The 18,873-nt window shown below is 50.1% G+C and overlaps 1 protein-coding gene across 2 annotated transcripts; it reads left to right on the forward strand.

Annotated features, from left to right (window-relative positions):
• Positions 1–937: 937 nt before the first annotated feature.
• BBS1 (Bardet-Biedl syndrome 1) lies at positions 938–18,765 on the forward strand. 2 transcript variants are annotated; one of them, XM_053560040.1, is made up of 17 exons: positions 938–1,032; positions 1,345–1,421; positions 1,538–1,572; positions 5,469–5,741; positions 6,099–6,145; positions 6,244–6,282; positions 6,381–6,453; positions 7,417–7,548; positions 8,162–8,268; positions 11,525–11,645; positions 11,782–11,940; positions 13,256–13,325; positions 14,301–14,459; positions 16,407–16,540; positions 17,470–17,604; positions 18,268–18,354; positions 18,545–18,765. In XM_053560040.1, the coding sequence occupies exons 1-17, from the start codon at positions 986–988 to the stop codon at positions 18,629–18,631; spliced, it is 1,782 nt and encodes a 593-aa protein (XP_053416015.1). In that variant the 5' UTR covers positions 938–985; the 3' UTR covers positions 18,632–18,765. The 2 variants fall into 2 exon arrangements, with proteins under 2 accessions (XP_053416015.1, XP_053416016.1); XM_053560041.1 differs by lacking the exons at positions 938–1,032; positions 1,538–1,572 and having other exon boundaries at positions 1,343–1,421.
• The last annotated feature ends 108 nt before the right edge of the window (positions 18,766–18,873 follow it).

Raw genomic sequence — 18,873 nt, forward strand, 5'->3', positions numbered from 1 at the left:
GGCTTGCAGTGAGAGTGGGGAGGGCCTGCAGAGCACCTGGACAGGGTCAGCCAGGAGCCCAGCCATGTACAGACTGGCTATGCCAGCCTCCAGACAGATGTGGAGAGGGCCCAGGGGCAGCAGCAGCAGGTAGCTGAGCTCCACAGCAAATTACAGTGCTCAGAAGTGGAGGTGAGTAAATGTGAAGAGCTGAATGGTCTCCACGGGCAGCTCGTGGAGGCAGGGTGACTAACTCCTAGCTCACCGGGAGAAGCCGATCCATTGAGGCCCTGCTAAAGGCACGTGGAGCCTGGGACACCCAGGCCAGACAAGCAGAGGCTGACCAGCAGCAGACCTGCCTCAGGGAGCTGGAGTCTCAAGTGTTCGGTCTGGAAGCCACCGAGCTCAGGGAGGCTGCGGAGCAGCAGAAAGTGAAGAACAGCAACCTCTGAGAGAACTGGAAGGCCGCGGAGGTGCAGGCCGTGGCTGAGCAGGCCTGCGAGAGAAACCGGGCTCCCAGGCCAAGCAGGAGCCGGAGAAGCTGCTGCGCCTGCCCGAGACACAGACCGGGGCGGCCCTGCTGGCTCTGCTCCCGGAGTTATCTGGCCTTGCCAGCAATGGGTAGTGTCAGAGCCACAGCCCCTGTGACTATCTGTACCACGTACCCTGCTGCAGGTTAGGTACAGACTGGACCACTGAGTTCATGGTCTCAAACGCTAGAAGGCACTCCTTTCCAGGACTGGAAGCCAGAGCGCCCTGTTGCTAACCCAGAGATTGTAAAGCCCAGAAGCCTGGGAAGGAGTGAAGGTATAAGAGCTGAGAAGAGTGCGCCTCAGCAGGCGGAACCTGGGAAGGAGACCGACGCCTCCGGCCCGCGGTCTCTCCAGCCCGGCTGGAAAAGCCTCGCGCACGGAACCCTTGTTCCGGCACTGCCCCGCGCCGGGGAGCCAACTGGCGTTGCGCGGCGCTGGGGGCGGGGCCAGTTGCCAAGACGACGCCCTCGAAGATGGCTGCAGCGTCGTCTTCGGATTCCGACGGCGGCCGAGCCGAGAGGTGAAGCTAGGGGCCCTGAAAGGCTCTTTTCCCACAGAAGTAAAGAGGGTTCCTTGGCACCTGAGCTGCAGGCTCCTGCAGTTCCAGAGCAGCGCTGGAAGTTCTAGAAGGTCCCTTAGGGGGTCAGATGGGGAAACCGAGGCCCAAGAATTGCATGAGGGTGTGTCTTGAAGTCCCTCGTTGCCTCAGGGACGGAGCCTGAGTTCTGTACTCCCAGTTCACAGCTCCTTGCACACCTTCCTTTCAGACACCAGCTCTGTTTTCTTTCCCTTCCATGGGACTCACTTCCCAACTCTTTCCCCCAACTTCCAGCAATGAGGCCGATTCGAAATGGCTGGACGCACACTACGACCCAGTGGCCAACATCCACACCTTTTCCTCCTGCCTAGGTGAGTCTCTGGAAGCATGAACCCTGGTACTGGAAGGATGGGTAGTTAGATAATGGTCCTGTAGTGAAGCCTCTGGGACTCTGAGACCTTGGTTTGGGCCCTTTTGTGTTTTCCAGCGCTGGCAGATTTGCATGGGGATGGAGAATACAAGGTAAGTGTATCACCTCGTCAGAAAGTGTTGGGGGTGTGGGGGTGCTCCCAGAAGTGAGACTTCCCAACAACTCCAAAGAGGCTCAGCATACTCTGAAATTTGCGTGTACTGTGGAAGAGCACATTTAGTGTTAAATTTTATTTTTATGTGGAAAATGGAAAGAACTTACTGATTTCATAATACAGATTGCAGAAAGTAAAGTAGATCAAAATGCTTCTGGGGATTCTGCTAAGATAAAGCCTCTTAAAATAGCATGATTCTCTGCTGGAAGGACAAATCCCTCTGTTGGGACAGGTATTAGAATCTGGGAGGGAAGTGAGAGGGCATAGATTTTAAAATTGGCCATGAGCTGGTAATTTTTATGTAGGGGTTTATTATGCAAGTCTCTGCTTTTGTATGTAATTGAAAATTTTCCAAAATAGAAGTTAAAGGGAAGCACCTGTGGTTCAAGGAGTAGGGCGCCCCATATACCGGAGGTGGTAGATTCAAAGCCGGCCCCAGGCAAAAACTGCAAAAAAAAAAAAAAAAAAAAAGTTAAAATTTCATTTTAAATATAAAGATAAAAATGTAAATCTTGAGGCACACATTCTTATTTTAATTTCAGATTAATATGATAATACATACAGTTAGTTACAAAGTTTGTTTTTGTAAGGTTGAAGTCCAGGTTGTAGTTGTACCCTTCCTTCACCCAGAAAGCATGCCATATACCCATGCGGTGTACCCATGGGGTGGGAATTTACCCAATCTCTCCCCCACGTACCTTGCCTTACTTGAATTTAATTGAGTTTTCTCTCATGAAAGGCACATATTTTTAAAAGGTTGAGAAACATTGAGATATCTCGAGGAAAGGAAGTTAATGTGTATTTAGTATTTCTGGACTAGACCTTCCATGAGGTACTTCACAGATATTATTCCCATTTTTGTTTGTGGGAAAATAGTTTCAGAGAAGTAAAGTTTACTGAATTTGTAAGTGGCATACCTGATCTGATTCCAATCCTGTGTGCTTTTTTTTCACCACCATCACCATGGGGGATGACCCCACCATGGGTGTTCATGTGGGCAGCTAAAAGATAGTGCTGGTATCTTACCCCACATGGAGAATGCAATAGGATTCAGTGAGTTTTGCCCCCATATTCCTGTCCATATGCTTTAGTAATTTGGCATATAGTAAAAAACATATAGTGAGTCCCTACTGTGTGTCAGGCATTGTGGGGACTCAGAGATAAATCAGCACATAGTCAGGAAGGGATAATTGTTAATTCATCTACCATATTGATTGAATACCTAGTTTGATGCTGGATTTACAGCAGTAAGGGATGGAGAAACCACAGGCAGTAACTAATATGAAATATTAAATGTCTTCATATAATAGTGTATTTAATGGCCAGGTTTGTTTGTTTGCTTGTGTTTTTAGAGACAGAGTCTCACTTTGTCACCCCCAGCACGTGCTGGGGCGTCACAGCTCACAGGCAACCTCCAGCTCTTGGGCTTAGGCGATTCTCTTGCCTCAGCCTCCTGAGTAGCTGGGACTACAGGCGCCCACCACAACACCCGGCTATTTTTTTGTTGTTGCATTTTGGCCAGGACCGGGTTTGAACCCACCTCCCTTGGTATATGGGGCCGGTGCTCTACTCACTGAGCCACAGGCACCACCCTCGATTTTTTTGTTTGTTTGTTCTGTTTTTTGAGACAGAGTCTCACTTGGTCACCCATGGTAGAGTGCCATGGCATCTTAGCTCACAGCAACCTCAAACTCTTGGGCTTAAATTTTCTTTATATTCTCTTGCCTCAGCCTCCCAAGTAGCTGGGACCACAGACCCCCACCACAGCTCCCAGCTATTTTTTTTTTTTTTTTTTTTTAGAGATGGGGTTTCTTTGGGTTGGTCTTGATCTTGTAAGCTCAGGCAATCCACCTGCCTTGGCTGCCCAAGTGCTGAGATTACAGGTGTGAGCCACCATGCCCGGCCCCTAATGGCCAGTTTTTTGTTTTTTTTTTTTTGTAGAGACAGAGTCTCACTGTACCGCCCTCGGGTAGAGTGCCGTGGCATCACACAGCTCACAGCAACCTCTTAACTCCTGGGCTTACGCGATTCTCTTGCCTCAGCCTCCCAGGCAGCTGGGACTACAGGCGCCCGCCACAACGCCCGGCTATTTTTTGGTTGCAGTTTGGCCGGGGCTGGGTTTGAACCCGCCACACTCGGCATATGGGGCCAGCGCCCTACTCGCTGAGCCACAGGAGCCGCCCATAATGGCCAGTTTTATTCACCAGTGATTCCCAGCACATAGCCCAGTGTCTGGCACAGAGTAGGTGCTTAATAAATACTGGTGGAGTGAATGAGTGGATGCTAAGATAGAATATGTAGAAAGTTTTATGGGAGCACCAGTGACAAAACAATGAATTCTCAATATCTGGAGGCACCAGGAGGCAGTAACAAGTGAACAGGCATTGAAGGACAAATGAAAATATATTACAAAAACAAGGAAGAGAGGGTGGGGAAGGTATCTCAGGTAGAAGAAACAGTACATAAGCTTAGCAGTTCAGAGCATATTTGTACAGAATAAATGTGGAGTTAAAAATTTGAGCCCAGGCCAAGCACTGTAGCTCATGCCTTTAATCTGAGCACTCTGGGAGGCTGAGATGGGTGGATTGCTTGAGCTCAGGAGTTCAAGACCAGCCTGAGCAAGAGTACTCAGTACCTACTAAAAATAGAAAAACTAGCCAGACATTGTGACATATATCTGTAGTCCCAGCTACTAGGGAAGCTAAGGCAAGAGGATCACTTGAACCCAAGAGTTTGAGGTTGCTGTAAGCTATGATGCCATGGCATTTTAATGAAGGTGACAAAATGAGACTCTGTCTCCAAAAAAAAAAAAAAAAATTGAGCTCACTATAAGATGGTAGTTAAGACTACTCATGTTAGATTTGGGCAAACCCAGGTTCCAGTCGCATCTCTACCACTTAATAGCTACTCCACTTAACATCTCTAAGATACCGCTTCCTTATTTGGAAAATAGGGATGATAATAGGACCTGCCTCATAAGGTTGAGGCTTAAATGAAAGCGTGCATGTAATTTCTGAGTGGTTCTGGCACGTAGTACATGTTTACTATCCAGTTGCTCTTGGGCACCACCATTCTGGCTGGAGCAAAGCAATAGGAAGATATTAGGAAACAAATTGGGAACCAGATCAGAGGGGCCTTCCAGGCCTCAGGAAAATGGGCTTGTATAGCAGCCACAGCAGCTTGAAGGATGGGCTGGAGAGTGGAAGACGAAGGGATGTGGTTCTCTGCATCAGCAGAGCACATCCTACCCTGCATTTGGAGGCCAGGCCTTAGAAGCTCAGATATGTCTGTCTCCCTCCCCTTAGCCACTGTCCTGGTGTCTAGAACAGTGCCTAGCATGGAAGAAGTCTTTGCTGGTTGAATAACAAAAACATGAGCTGTCACCTGCTCCTCACTAGCACTCACCAGGTTCTACAATTCATTATCTCATTTGATTTACAGGAAGTAATGTTATGAAGTAGGTATTTCTGTTTTGCAAGTGGGAAAACTGAGGCTCAAAGTCTGATCTACTTTCCCAAGGTCATGTAGCTTATAAGCTTGAGGACAAAGCCTTTGTTGGTGTGAAACCTCCTATTAAAGTTCTGATATATAATATCCATTATATAGAGGTACCATAATTTATTCACCCAGTCACCTATTCAAGTTGTTTTCCATTTTTCACTACTATTAACACCACCACTATAGAATTCCTTGCCTGAACATCTCTGCATCTTGTTTAAACACTTCTTCAGGATGTAGTCCTAGGAGTAGCACCAACAGAAAGACTGAGCCAAGAAGATGGGCAGGGAAGGATTTTTAGACCTGAGCCTGGAATGAGCCATCCTCTCTCTGCAGCTGGTGGTGGGGGACCTCGGCCCGGGTGGGCAGCAGCCCCGCCTGAAGGTGCTCAAAGGACCAGCTGTGCTAACCGAAAGCCCACTACCTGCCCTGCCTGCTGCTGCTGTGACCTTCCTCATGGAGCAACATGAGCCCCAGGCTCCAGCTCTGGCACTTGCTTCAGGGCCCTGTGTCTACGTGTATAAGAATCTCAGACCCTACTTCAAGTTCAGCCTACCCCTTTTGCCTCCAAACCCTCTGGAACAAGACCTTTGGCACCAGGCCAAGGAGGTAAACAAGGAGGGGATGGAAACCAAGGCAAAGTTGGCAGCCACAGGGTGCACTCAGCCAGGCCCTTTGAAGAGCAGAACCCAGAAAATTTCTGTTTTGGGAGAGGTGAAACCAAAGAAGGCAGGGGCCCTTCAGAGAAGTGCAGGAAACGGGTGGGGTTGGGGGGAGAGGGAGCTTTGGGGATCCATGGATAAAGGGGATGATGTGCATGGCCCAGATGGACTCAGATAAAAGGCTTCAGCTTGGGGCTCAGTGTAGAGGCAGTTGGCAGGGAAGTGGAAAGGAAGAAAGACCCCCAAAAGTGAGCTCCCTGCCTGCTGGAGCTAACAGGATCTCCCTTGTTCCTGTGCGTTCTAGGACCGGATCGACCCCTTAACTTTGAAGGAGATGCTGGAGGGCATCCGGTGAGGGTCCACCTTTCCCCACACCCCGCTCCTTCCTCCAGTCCACCCTCCAGGGCCTCATTCCTCAACTAAACCTTCTATGGCCCCTCTCCTCACAGGGAGAAGGAGGAGGTACCTTTGTCTGTACAGTCTCTAAGGTAAGGCCTGTGGGGGGAGCTGGGCCCCAGCAGAGGGGTGGCTGCAGATTGGCTTGGGGAGCACGGCCACCAGACCACCAGATGCCTCGTATGTCCAGGTTTCTGCAGCTGGAGCTAAGTGAGATGGAGGCGTTTGTGAATCAGCACAAGTCCAAGTCCATCAAGCGGCAGGTAATGTCCCCTTCTCTTTTTTTTGTAGAGATGGGGACTCACTTTGTTGCCCTTGGTAGAGTGCGTGGTGTCCCACAGCTCACAGCAACCTCCAACTCCTTGCCTCAGCCTCCCAAGTAGCTGGGACTACCAGCGCCACAACAGCCGGCTATTTTTTTGTTGCAGTTTGGTAAGGGCCCGTTTGAACCCACCACCCTCAGTATAAGGGGCCAGCACCCTTCCCACTGAGCCACAGGTGCCGCTCCCCTTCTCTTTTTATTTCCTTATAAAAAATACTTTCTGTTAAAGACCCCTTAACATCAGGATAAATTCTACAACCAAACCCAAGCTGTTTCACTTCACTGTGTAGTTGCCAAACTGTACTTCCAGTCACAGCTTTTCATATTGAGATGTAAAACGTTATGTAACTTGCACGTAACTTTCATTTTCTTGGGGGTGAAGAGAATATATTTTTATTACAGAAGTTGTAGAAAATGAAGGATAGGGTGGCGCCTGTGGCTCAAGGAGTAGGGCGCTGGTCCCATATGCCGGAGGTGGTGGGTTCAAACCCAGCCCCAGCCAAAAACCACAAAAAAAAAAAGAAAAAAGAAAATGAAGGGTAAAGGAGAAATATAAATGACTATAATTTTACTACCCAAAGGTACCCACTCTTACCATTTTGGTACATGTTCTTGATAAGTGTGCTTTTATATGCTGCTTCCCTTGCGTATCTAACATTTTGAGTATTAAATAATCTCAAAGAATACCATCTTTGTGGAACTGTTCTGGGTGTCCAAAAAAAGAGCTCATCAATGTTCTTTGATGCAAGACCTTTGTGCAAGAAAAACCTTTGTACATAAATCTACTGTCATGTCTCTGATACTTCCTCTTCCTCCTCCTGCACTCTTCCCTTCTTCCCATCTTGGGGTGTCTGGGGCCGTGATGTGTGGGGTTCCCAGACTGACCCCTAGAGTCCTTCTGCAGACAGTCATCACGGCCATGACCACCATGAAGAAGAACCTAGCTGATGAGGATGCTATGTCCTGCCTGGTACTGGGCACTGAGGACAAGGAGCTCCTGGTGCTAGATCCTGAGGCCTTCACCATTTTGGCCAAGGTCAGTGTTGGGTTTGGCCCTGGGCACACCCACGGCCCAGGCTGCATTCCCGCTCCCCAGTTAGTTTATGGTAATGCACATTGGTAATTAGAAACTGTTGATCAGCTGTTCTCAACTTGTGGGTCACGATCCCATTGTAACAATGAAAATACATGGCAGCATTAGGAAGGTTGAGAACCACTGCTATAGATAAACATAAAGATATATATCCCAAAATCTCACACCCCCAAATATCTCCTATTAAAGTTCTGATATATAATATCCATTATATAGAGGCACCATAATTTATTCACCCAATCACCTATTCAAGTTGTTTTCCATTTTTCACTACTTTTAATACCACCGCTATAGAATTCCTTGCTTGAACATCTCTGCATCCTTGTTTAAAAGCTTCCTCAGGTTGTAATCCTAGGAGTAGCACAGTTCTATCAAAGAGCCTAAAAGGCTTTTGCCAAATGTTGCCGAAGTTCCTTCTAGAAACACTGCAGTTCTGCTGTGACCAGAGGGTTGTGAGCGAGGTGCTTCAGACAAGAAACTAACTCAGATGTTACTTCAGGGGAGGGGGGGACAGGGGCTCCAGAGAAATCAGGGTATTTGAGCTTCCTCTTTGCAGATGAGCCTTCCCAGTGTCCCTGTCTTCCTGGAGGTTTCCGGCCAGTTTGATGTGGAGTTCCGGCTTGCTGCTGCCTGCCGCAACGGGAACATTTACATACTGAGAAGGTAGTGCACCGAGGAAACCTAATGGTTTCAGGGGCTTGCAAGATGCACGTGGGGCTTTGAGGCTGGATTTAGGAATGAGAAGAGATGAGGACTTCATAAAGATGGCTGAGCCCTTGAGGATAGGGGGATAGTCGGAGAGTTGTGAGATGGGGGCTGGCAAAGTAGGAGACGGGGCTGGCCATAACAGGGGAGCAGCTCAGTCAGAAATGGGAGAACAGGGCTGGGCGCAGTGGCTCACACCTGGATGGATTGCCTGAGCTCACAGGTTGGAGACCAGCCTGAGCAAGAGCGAGACCTCGGCTCTAAAAATATCAAGGCGTTGTGTGGGCCCCTGTAGTCCCAGCTACTTGGGAGGCTGAGGCAAGAGGATCGTTTTAGCCCAAGAGTTTGAGGTTGCTATGAGCTGTGACGCCACGGCACTCTACTGAGGGCCACACAGTGAGACTCTGTCTCAACAAAAAGAAATCGGAGGACAGAAAAACAGTCATATTTGTTATAATCACTTTATATGTACATGATACTTATCTGCTAGTGTAACATTCATTTATTTAATTCAAGGAATATTTATTGAGCATATACTATGCATTAAGCATTTTGCAAGGTATTGGGGATATATTGATGAACAAAATAAACATAGTCCCTGCCCTGGGGAAGATAGATATAAAGTCAGCAGACCAAGTTATAATTGCATTTTGGGTAAGTGCTATACAAGAACGCAGGCTCAGTGAGAAAAGATAATGGGGCAGGGGAGACCCGGAATTCTTATCTCAGGAGGTAGCGTGAAGGTTAAGAAAGAGCCAGTTGGGGCCAGGCCTGGTAGCTCATGCCTGTGATCCCAGCAGTCTGGGAGGCTAAGGCAGGAGGATCCCTTGAGGTCAGGTGTTCAAGACCAGCCTGGGCTAAGGCAGGAGGATCCCTTGAGGTCAGGTGTTCAAGACCAGCCTGTACAAGATTGAGACCCCCATCTCTACTAAAAATAGAAAAATTAGCCAGGTATCATAGTGCATACCTGTAGTCCCAGATACTTGGGAGGCTGAGGCAGGAGGATCACTTCAGCCCAAGAGTTTAAGGTTGCTGTGAGCTATGATGGTGCCACAGCACTCTACTTGGGGTGACAGAGTGAGACTGTCTCAAAACGAAACAGCCAGTTATTCAAAAAGCAGGAGGAAAGTGTTGTAGACAGCCTCAAAGTGGGAAAGACATTTTCCCACTTTGTGCTGCTCAGCTTGGTGGGCAAGGAGGACGGTGGAAAGAAATGAGGTCAAGACCAGGGTCTGGGCCAGGTGCGGTGGCTCACCCATGTCATCCCAGCCCTTGGGAAGCCAAGGCGGGTGGACTGCCTGAGCTCACAGGTTTGAGACCAGCCTGAGCCAAAGTGCAACCTTGTCTCTTACAAAAAAAAAAAAAAAAAAGAAAGAAAGAAATAGCCGGCCAGTGTGGCAGGCACCTGTAGTCCCAGCAACTGTATTGGGAATGGGGGATGGGGTAATGACTAAGTCCTTGTTTTCAGGCTCAGGCAAGAGGATCGCTTGAGCCAAGAGTTTGAGGTTGCTGTGAACTGTGGTGACAAAGTAAAATTCTGTCTCGAAAAAAAAAAAAAAGAAAGAAAAGACCAGGGTCTGCTCAGGTCAGACCTGGAGGGCACAGTGAAGATTGAATTTTACCTCAAGTATGGTGGAAAATCATGGAATTTTAATCAGAAGACATAATCCATTTACATTTTACAAAGATTACCCTGCTGGATGGAGGAGAGATTGGAAAGAGCCCAGAGACCCACTGCAGGAGACTCTCACAGTCATCTGATGATAAGAGCAGCCTCCAGCCTGGGTTTGGCAGGCAGGAATCCCCACTTTCAGGAAAAGGAAACTAAGAAGCCAGGGAACTGAAAACAGTGCATTTATACAGGGCAAACTCCTCATCCTTTTCTAATCAATTCATGAACTGCCTAAACCCACTTGCACTGGCTAGGCTACTCTAAGGTAAACTAGCTGAAAACTGTTTTGGGTTTTGTGTGTGTGTGTGTGTGTGTGTGTGTCACTCCCTCCCCCCAGACAGAGTCTGGGAGTTATACCACTGGAGTGCAGTGGTATAATTATAGCTCACTGCAGCATTCAACTCCCGGGCTCAAGCTATCCTCCTGCCTCCGCTTACCAAGTAGCTGGGACTACAGATGCATGCTACCACACCTGGCTAATGTTTATATTTTTTGTAGAGACAGGCTCTTGCTATGTTTCTCAAGCTGATCTCAAACTCCTGGGCTTAAGTGATCCTTCTGCCTTGGCCTCCCCAAGTGCTAAGATTATAAGAGTAAGCCACTATGCCTGGCCCTGAAAATATTAAATGCCAGGTTATCATACAAACCACCACAGTGAAAGCAGGAGAGAGGGTAGGAAATACATTTGACATTATCCAGAGTCACACTGCTAAGTGGTAGAGGTGGAAGTAATCCCAGGACCATCTGCTCTGGGGTTGGAGTTCCTCTCAGGTTAGTCTGTGGGGCTTAGAAAAAGGAGGGTCAGGCTCGGCACCTGTAGCACAGTGGTTACCGTGCCAGCCACATACGCCGAAGTTGGTGGATTCAAACCTGGCCCAGGCCTGGTAACCAATAATGGCAACTGCAATAAAAAATAGCCAGGCATGTGGCAGACGCCTGTAGTCTCAGCTACTTGGGAGGCTGACGCAAGAGAATCACTTGAGCCCAAGAGTTTGAGGTTGCTGTAAGTTGTGACACCACAGCACTCTACCGAGGGCAACATAGTAAGACTCAGTCTCAAAAAATAAATTAATTAATAAATTTTTAAAAAAGAAAGAAAAAGCAGCATTGGCTAGGGAAGTAGAGAGAGAGTTTCTCTGGGGCTGGACCAGACTGTCTTTTTTCTTTCTTTTTTTTTTTTTTTGAGACAGAGTCTCACTTTGTTGCCCCCATAGAGTGCTGTGGCATTATAGCTTACAGTAACCTCAAACTCTTGGGCTCAAGCAGTCCCCTTGTCTCAGCTTCCCAAGTAGCTGGGATTACTGGTCCCCACCACAACACTGGGCTACTTTTTGGAGAAGGGGTCTTAGACTTGCTCAGACTGGTCTTGAACTCGTGAGCTCAAGTAGCTGGGATTACTGGTCCCCACCACAACACTGGGCTACTTTTTGGAGAAGGGGTCTTAGACTTGCTCAGACTGGTCTTGAACTCGTGAGCTCAAGTGATCTACCCACCACAGGCGTGAGCCACTGCGCCCGGCGCCAGTGTGTCTTTTTTCCACAGAGACTCCAAGCACCCCAAGTACTGCATCGAGCTGAGCGCCCAGCCTGTGGGGCTTGTACGGATACACAAGGTCCTGGTGGTGGGCAGCACCCAAGACAGCCTGCATGGCTTCACTTACAAGGTGCGGCTCTGCAGGCACTGGCCCCTCCACTCCTGTCTCCCGGTGCGGGAGAGCCTTTCTGGTTTCCTCTTCCCAGCAACTCCTCTTTCCACTCTAAGCCCTGAGCTCCCCACAGATACTGGCTGTTCCCTGATAGGGGAAGAAGCTGTGGACAGTGCAGATGCCTGCAGCCATCCTGACCATGAATCTCCTGGAGCAGCGTTCCCGGGGCCTGCAGGCTGTCATGGCCGGGCTGGCCAATGGAGAGGTCCGCATTTACCGCGACAAGGCTCTGCTCAACGTCATCCGCACCCCGGTGAGCCCCATCTCCGCATCTGCTGCTGACTCCTCCTTGCCCTAGTCCCACCTTTGGGGAGTCTTGGCTGCTTTTCCTGGACCCACATTAAGGCATGTCAGAAACTTTGGTCAAGCATCTTGTGCAAGTCACTGTATTGGGGATGGGGAATGGGGGTAATGACTAAGTCCTTGTTTTCAGGAAGGTTAAGGTGACAGCCAGAGGCACAGCAGGTTAAAAGCCAGTGCAGACAGAGGCACAGATGATGTGAAAGCAGAGAGGCCGAGTGACTGGTAGTTTGAGTTTGGATTAGAGTTTTTCAAACTCTTAAGTTGTGAGTCATTAAATCAATTTAGTGGATCACATCAGCAACATTTAAAAAAAAAATGGAATAGGCTCAGTGCCTGTGGCTCAAGCGGCTAAGGTGCACAGCCACATACACCTGAGCTGAGGGGTTCGAATCCAGCCTGGGCCCACCAAACAACAATGATGGCTGCAACCAAAAAATAGCCGGGTGTTGTGATGGGTGCCTGTAGTCCCAGCTACTTGGGAGGCTGAGGCAGAAGAATCGCTTGAGCCCAGGAGGTGGAGGTTGCTGTGAGCTGTGATGCCATAGCACTCTATCCAGGGTGACAGCTTGAGGTTCTGTCTCAAAAAAAATAAATAATAGAATAAAAAATTCAGAGTATATCATGTGCGTGTAAATTGCCTTGCATCATTTTATAAAATTTGAACACAACTGGCTCGGCCCGTAGGTGCTGGGAAGACAGGTGGTGGGCAGGTTGGGAGAAGGGAAGAGAAGAGAGAACTGACAGGAAAGTTAGGTAGGAGATGTGGAAGGCCTTCAGTGCCTGGACAAGTAGGGAAAAGCCCCCTGGAGGTTTGTTAGTGGCAACCAGCCTGTTTGTATTTTGAGAGGCAGCAGAGCTCACCTTAGTCCAGCTACTAGAGAGGCTGAGGCAGAAGAATCACTTGACCCCAGGGATTCAAGATCAGCTTGGGCAACATAGCAAGACTTTATCCCTAGAAAGTAATTTTTAAAAGGAAGGAAGGAGAGGCAGCTTTGTGAAGGACAGTTGGAGAGAAAGACCAGAAAGACTAGGCTGGGAGACCTGTCAGGAGGTCGACCCCAAAAGTGAAGACCGGTGGTGTTTAGTCTAGAAGTGCAGCTGTGGCAGTGAGGTTGGAGAGGAACTACTGCAGAAGCAACATTGCTCCAGGCCTCACCTCACATCTGTTACTACATCTTGTAGCTGAGGTCTCCCCCCATCCTTGTCCCCATCTGGCCTTCCTCTCCAAGCTATTTCCCCAACTAAACTCTGTTGTCTCCACATAGGACCCGGTGACCAGCCTTTGCTTTGGCCGCTATGGGCGGGAAGACAACACCCTCATTATGACTACTCGAGGTGAGGAGAGCCAGACCCAGCAAGGGCATTGAGTTGGGAGTGAGAGGATAGAAAAGAAAGAGGTGGGCATGAAGTGTGGGTGGACCTAGATGTGGAAGCAAGGCCTACAGACCCAATCCCAGCTGGCTGGGCCTCCACTAGGACAGCTCATCAGCAGTTTGCTGGGCAGGGCTGCATCTCTGGTTCATGCAGAATCCCCAGTGCCTGCCACAATGCCAGGAGCATCCCATACTCAATTAGTAACCACTGAATGAATTAATAATGCCAAGAGGCTGGAAGCTTTGCTCACACCTGTGGTCACAGTGCTTTGGGAGGCCAAGGCCGAAGGATCACTTGAGGCCAGGAGTTTCAAGATCAACCTGGAAAACATGGCAAGACTACATCTCTATAAAAACTAAAAAAAATTAGCCAGGCACAGTGGCATGTGCCTACAATCCCCACTACTCAAGAAGCACAGGTAAGAGGATCATTTGAGCCCAGGTGTTTGAGGTTACAGTGAGCTGCGATTATGCCACAGCACTTCAGCCTGGGTGACAGTGAGACCATGTCTCTCAAAAGAAATTAATAATCAAACTATGAAGACACATTCCTGGCCGGGCGTGGTGGCTCACGCCTGTAGTCCCAGCGCTGTGGGAGGCCGAGGTGGGTGGATTGCCTGAGCTCAGAGGTTCGAGACCAGTACGAACAGCAGTGAGCCAGAGTAAGACCCCATCTCTACTAACATCAAAAACATCGCCAAAGGAAGAAGAAAATGAACAACAAAAAAGAGTACTTCAAACGAAGAATGAACAAGGAAGCTGAAATTAAAAATAAAAAAAAAAAAGACACATTCCTTTCAGAAACTGAGTCTTATCAGGAAGGACAGACATATACAGAAATATCTCTATATCAGGCAGGTTGTTTGGGGATGAAAGAATGGGAATGTGGACTAGAGCTGGGGAGGACAAATCTGTTTCCATCTGTCCCCTTCCCTAGGTGGTGGACTGATTATCAAGATCCTGAAGCGAACAGCAGTGTTTGTGGCGGGGGGAGGTGAAGTGGGCCCCCCACCAGCCCAAGCCATGAAACTGAACGTGCCCCGAAAGACCCGGCTTTACGTGGATCAGACCCTGCGGGAGCGGGAAGCTGGCACTGGTGAGTCTCAGATGGGGTTCTTCCATTTCCTCTGCCATTGCTCCCCGACCTGTGGCAAAGCTGAGTGAATGCTGCCCAGATGATGTGGCAGAGGGAAGAGACCTCAGCCAGCTGGGTAGGTCATGTGCCTTTTAAGTCCAGGGGCAGCTTAGGAGGTACACCCTGCCTGTAAACATTCCTCAAGTTGGAAGGTGCTATGAGTGGGGGCAAGAGCCCTCAGAATTCAGAGGAGTGGTCACTTCCAGACACAAGAATTCTCATGAGAAAAGTAGAATTTGACAAAGTGTTGTCTTGTTCAGTTTTTCTGCTCACTTGTTCATTCTTTCAATGCCTGTGATTACACCAGGCTTTGTGCCAAGGCTTTGAATTAGGTTGGACCCTACCTGAGGCCTTTGGTCCACCTGGCCAGCTTTGTGTTATGTGACAGTAGAAAAGGATTCTGCAGAGCTCTTAGGGCACACAAGTACTGAACTCTGCCTGAGAAACTTGGGAATGACTTCAGAGCGAGGTGACCTTGGATGTCACCCTAAAAGATGATTACCAGTCAGGCAGACAGAGAAGGGCAGGGAAGGGCAGCATAGGCAGAGGCTTGGGTAGGGGAACAGGCCCTGTCTGGATTCAAGCACACTTACATTGATTGAAAGAGTAAATTAAATTTGGGGAAAATAAGAAAAGGGGACTTCATTTATCAGACACCAAAATAAACTGCAGTGGTGGGAGGCAGGAGCTGTGGTGCTGATGCTGAAATAGACACGGAGATCAGTGGCACGTCTTAGAAGTCCACATACCCCTTGTAGGTGGAAAGACAGTGTGATCAAGATGTCATTTGAAATTAGTGGGGAAAGGCAAAACTGTCCAAAAAAACACTTCTAGAAAAAAAAGTTAGAACTCTACATAATGCCAATCACAAACATTAATTCTGGGTATGTTAAAAATAAATCATAGTGGGTGGCGCCCATAGCTCAGTGGGTAGGGTGCTGGCCACATATACCGAGGCTGGTAGGTTGTTTACTTAGGCCCCAGTCAGCTAAACAACAATGCAACTGCAACAACAAGAAAAATAGCCCAGCATTGTGGCAGGCACCTGTAGTCCCAGCTACTTGGGAGGATGAGGCAAGAGAATCGCTTAAGGCCAAGAGTTTGAGGTTGCTGTGAGCTGTGATGGTACAGCACTCTACCCAGGGGAACTGTCTCAAAAAATAAAAATTAATCAATCATAGAAATACTAGAGGAAAAAGGAAGGAGAGGTAATAGGCAGATGTGAAACTCCTGAATGGTAAGGCACCTGGTGCCCAAATGACAGCAAAGCCAGACTGGCTGACCACTGGGGGTGGGCTCTAGGGGCAACTTTGAGAAGAGTTGTCCGTCTGGTCCTGGCAGGTGGTTAGACATGAGGGAGAGCCTACGTGATGGACAGGGAGGCATGAGTAAGGCAGGATAAGAGGCTGGTTTCCACAGTATTGAATTTGAAATGCTGATGGGATGTCCAGACACAGGTGACCAGGAGGCAGGCCTGGGTGTCTGCTGAGCTGATGGAGATACATGCCCAATGTCAAGTGTGAACACGGGCCTAGTTGAGGACTCCGAAGGGCCAAGGACCCTGTCCTCAGGAGCTTGAAGCTGTTCTTCTTGGGGTGGTCAGAGCTGTGGCAGGACTTAGGTTGTCCAGGGGAAGAAAGTGGCAATGAGAAGAGGGCTGGACGGCACTTGGGAACACCAGCCTATAGTTCAGAACAAAAGAAGCCAGAGAAGGAGACAGATTGTGCAGGCAACAAAGGGGTAGGAGAACTAGGGAGGAGGTAGGGAGTGACCAGCAGGCTGGGCCCTTGGTCCTCCCTCTCCCTATACTCCCAGTCTCTGCAGAGCTTGCCTGCTACACCTCCCTCTCACCCGGGCAGGAGCACCCCTTCCCTCCTCCACTCTTAGCCTTTGTGTCCCCTTCCTCAGCCATGCACCGGGCCTTCCAGACAGACCTCTACCTGCTGCGCCTGCGGGCTGCCCGCGCCTATGTGCAGGCCCTCGAGTCCAGCCTGAGCCCTGTGTCTGCTACAGTCCGGGAGCCACTCAAGCTGCACGCTGTAGTGAGTAACACGTGTGGAGGTTGTCAGGCCCAGAGGCCAGGAATGGGTAGGAACTCCTATGCCACACAGCCAAGCCCCCCAGAGTCAACTCCCAGCCAACTCCACCTGGTTCCCTTCTCATGTCCTCTGTGAGAGCTGCTCTCACCTGCCTGCCCTCCCATGCTGCTTCTTCCCCTGGGCTGGTTGTGGACTGGGACACACTCTCCAGTTCCCTTGCCCTATGCTGTGCCGCAGACAAGCTCCCAGACTTGGGTAGGGGTGCAGAGTAGGCACCTTAGGACATTATTTCTTCCCTAGCACACGGAGTAATGGCTTTGGGGAAGAAGTAATGTCCTAAGGCATTATTCTGTGGCCACAGGGCGTTGGGGTGGCCGTCCCAGGGAGGGGGCATCCCAGCCTGAACCAAAGGGTCCTGAAAGGAGCACAGGCACTGGGGAGGAGCCCACACACTCAGACACAAGTGGCCCGGATGTCTGCAGGGCTCCATTTAGCTCTAAATGGGTCCCTGAGGTTTGTCATCTGGTTCAACTGGGTTTCCAGCTTCTGTTTTCCTAAAGTGTGTGGACAGGTTTAGAGAGGAAAGAGGCTACAAAGCACTTAGGGTAAGAGGGAGAAAGGCAGAATCCCCAAGGCCACCATAGGATGAGAGTGCATGGTAGAACCAGGACTGGGAGCTGGGATGGGGCAGTGGTGAGGACAGTGGTGGGAGTCAGGACCTGCAGTCCCATGCCAGCTCTGCTTCCAGCTTGCTGGGCTTCTCTGTCCAGCCCCTAGCCCTCCCTGGATTGTTAGTCCCTGTGCACCTTCTGGGCTTCTGTACATTTTGAGGGACAGACAGTAGAAGGAAAGGACCTGAGGGTATGGGGAGGAGGCAGGCAGAGCTCAAGGCCACCAAGTCCTGAGGGTGTTCTCTATCCCGCTATCCACAGGTTCAGGGCCTGGGCCCCACCTTTAAGCTCACACTGCACCTGCAGAACCCCTCGACAGCTCGCCCTGCCCTGGGGCTGCTAATCTGTTTCCTCTACAATGATGCACTCTATGCCCTGCCCCGGGCCTGCTTCAAGGTACTGGACTCTCCTCAGACCTGGAGTGGAAAAGGCTGGGTCTGGGGCCTCATCAGATGCCCACAGAGCCCCCACTAGGTCAAGGCAAGGGAGTGGGGCAGGTGGCAGCAGGACAGCTCTCCTACCACAAGCCAGGCTAAGGCCCCAGCAGGGACCTTTTGAAAGGGCACCAAGACCTGTCCCCACTACTCTACCCACCCTGCAAGAGGTCTCAGAGAGCCACATATAGAAGGTGCTAAAAACCAGCCAGAGCCTGGGTCCCACCTGTGCCTATCAGAAGCCTGTCAGGGACTGGGGGTGGTCCCGGAGCCCACCCTCTTTCTCAGCCACTCCTGGAACAGGGGCCTTGCTGCCCCAAGAGCATTGTCCTCAGAGGGAAGGACCTGGTTTCCCCCAGGGCCCAGATTTGACCTCCAAGTTGGTAGGGCAAAAAACTAAGGCTCTGGAATGTGAAGTCATTAGCCCTGGACTTGGTGGGAATGCAGAGGTCTAGGTTTGATCACACGCTGTGTGGCGCTAGGGCACGTACATTCCCCACTATACCTGTACCCTTCCTGGACCCTGTGGTCATCCTGCCATCCCGCAGGGGTTCTGAGACCCAGCTGAGACTGTACAACACTGTATAGTATGAGGGCTGTCTTCTTAACTTCTCTGTCCCTGTAGGTCCCCCTTCTGGTGCCAGGGCTCAACTATCCCCTGGAGACCTTTGTAGAGAGTCTCAGTGACAAGGGCATCTCAGACATTATCAAGGTAGGTACAACTTGGAGGGCAAGTGGGGCTTGGGGAGGATAATAAGGTGTGCACGGACAAGGCCTTCGGGGGATGCTGCTGGGTGGCAGGTATCTGTACAGTAGAGCCCTAGTGGCCTGTCATTAGGGCCAGTGCAGACCAGGCAGGGGTCAAAGGTGATGCCCCTGCTGCCATGGATGCTCCCCCATAGGTGCTGGTACTCCGAGAAGGCCAGAGCGCACCCCTGCTGAGCGCCCACATCAACATGCCCGCAAGTGAGGGGCTGGCAGCTGCCTGAGCCCCCGGCTAGTGTCAAACCCAGGGCAGAGTCAGAGCCAGAAAGATCCAGCTGCTTCCTCCGAATGGGGCAGGTTTGCAGCCCCAGGCCCACTCCACTGTCAGCAGTGTGCCATGCTACAGCTTCTATCCCCTGTCCTGAGCACCCCTTCTCACTGCTCCCACGCTTGGCCTGTAACAGCAGGCCAGTGAGTCCCCAGAAGGCTCAGCTCCTCTCTGCCAGGATCAGCCCAGGCATTGTCC

This window comes from Nycticebus coucang, chromosome 14, assembly GCF_027406575.1.
Source record: "Nycticebus coucang isolate mNycCou1 chromosome 14, mNycCou1.pri, whole genome shotgun sequence".
Taxonomy (NCBI): domain Eukaryota; kingdom Metazoa; phylum Chordata; class Mammalia; order Primates; family Lorisidae; genus Nycticebus; species Nycticebus coucang.

Excerpts from the sequence above, each read along its gene's own strand:
- BBS1 (XM_053560040.1), top strand. The coding sequence starts at position 986 with ATGGCTGCAGCGTCGTCTTCGGATTCCGACGGCGGCCGAGCCGAGAG. Across the intron at positions 5,742-6,098 it reads TTTGGCACCAGGCCAAGGAG|GACCGGATCGACCCCTTAAC; the intron begins GTAAACAAGGAG and ends TGTGCGTTCTAG. Across the intron at positions 7,549-8,161 it reads CCTTCACCATTTTGGCCAAG|ATGAGCCTTCCCAGTGTCCC; the intron begins GTCAGTGTTGGG and ends TCCTCTTTGCAG.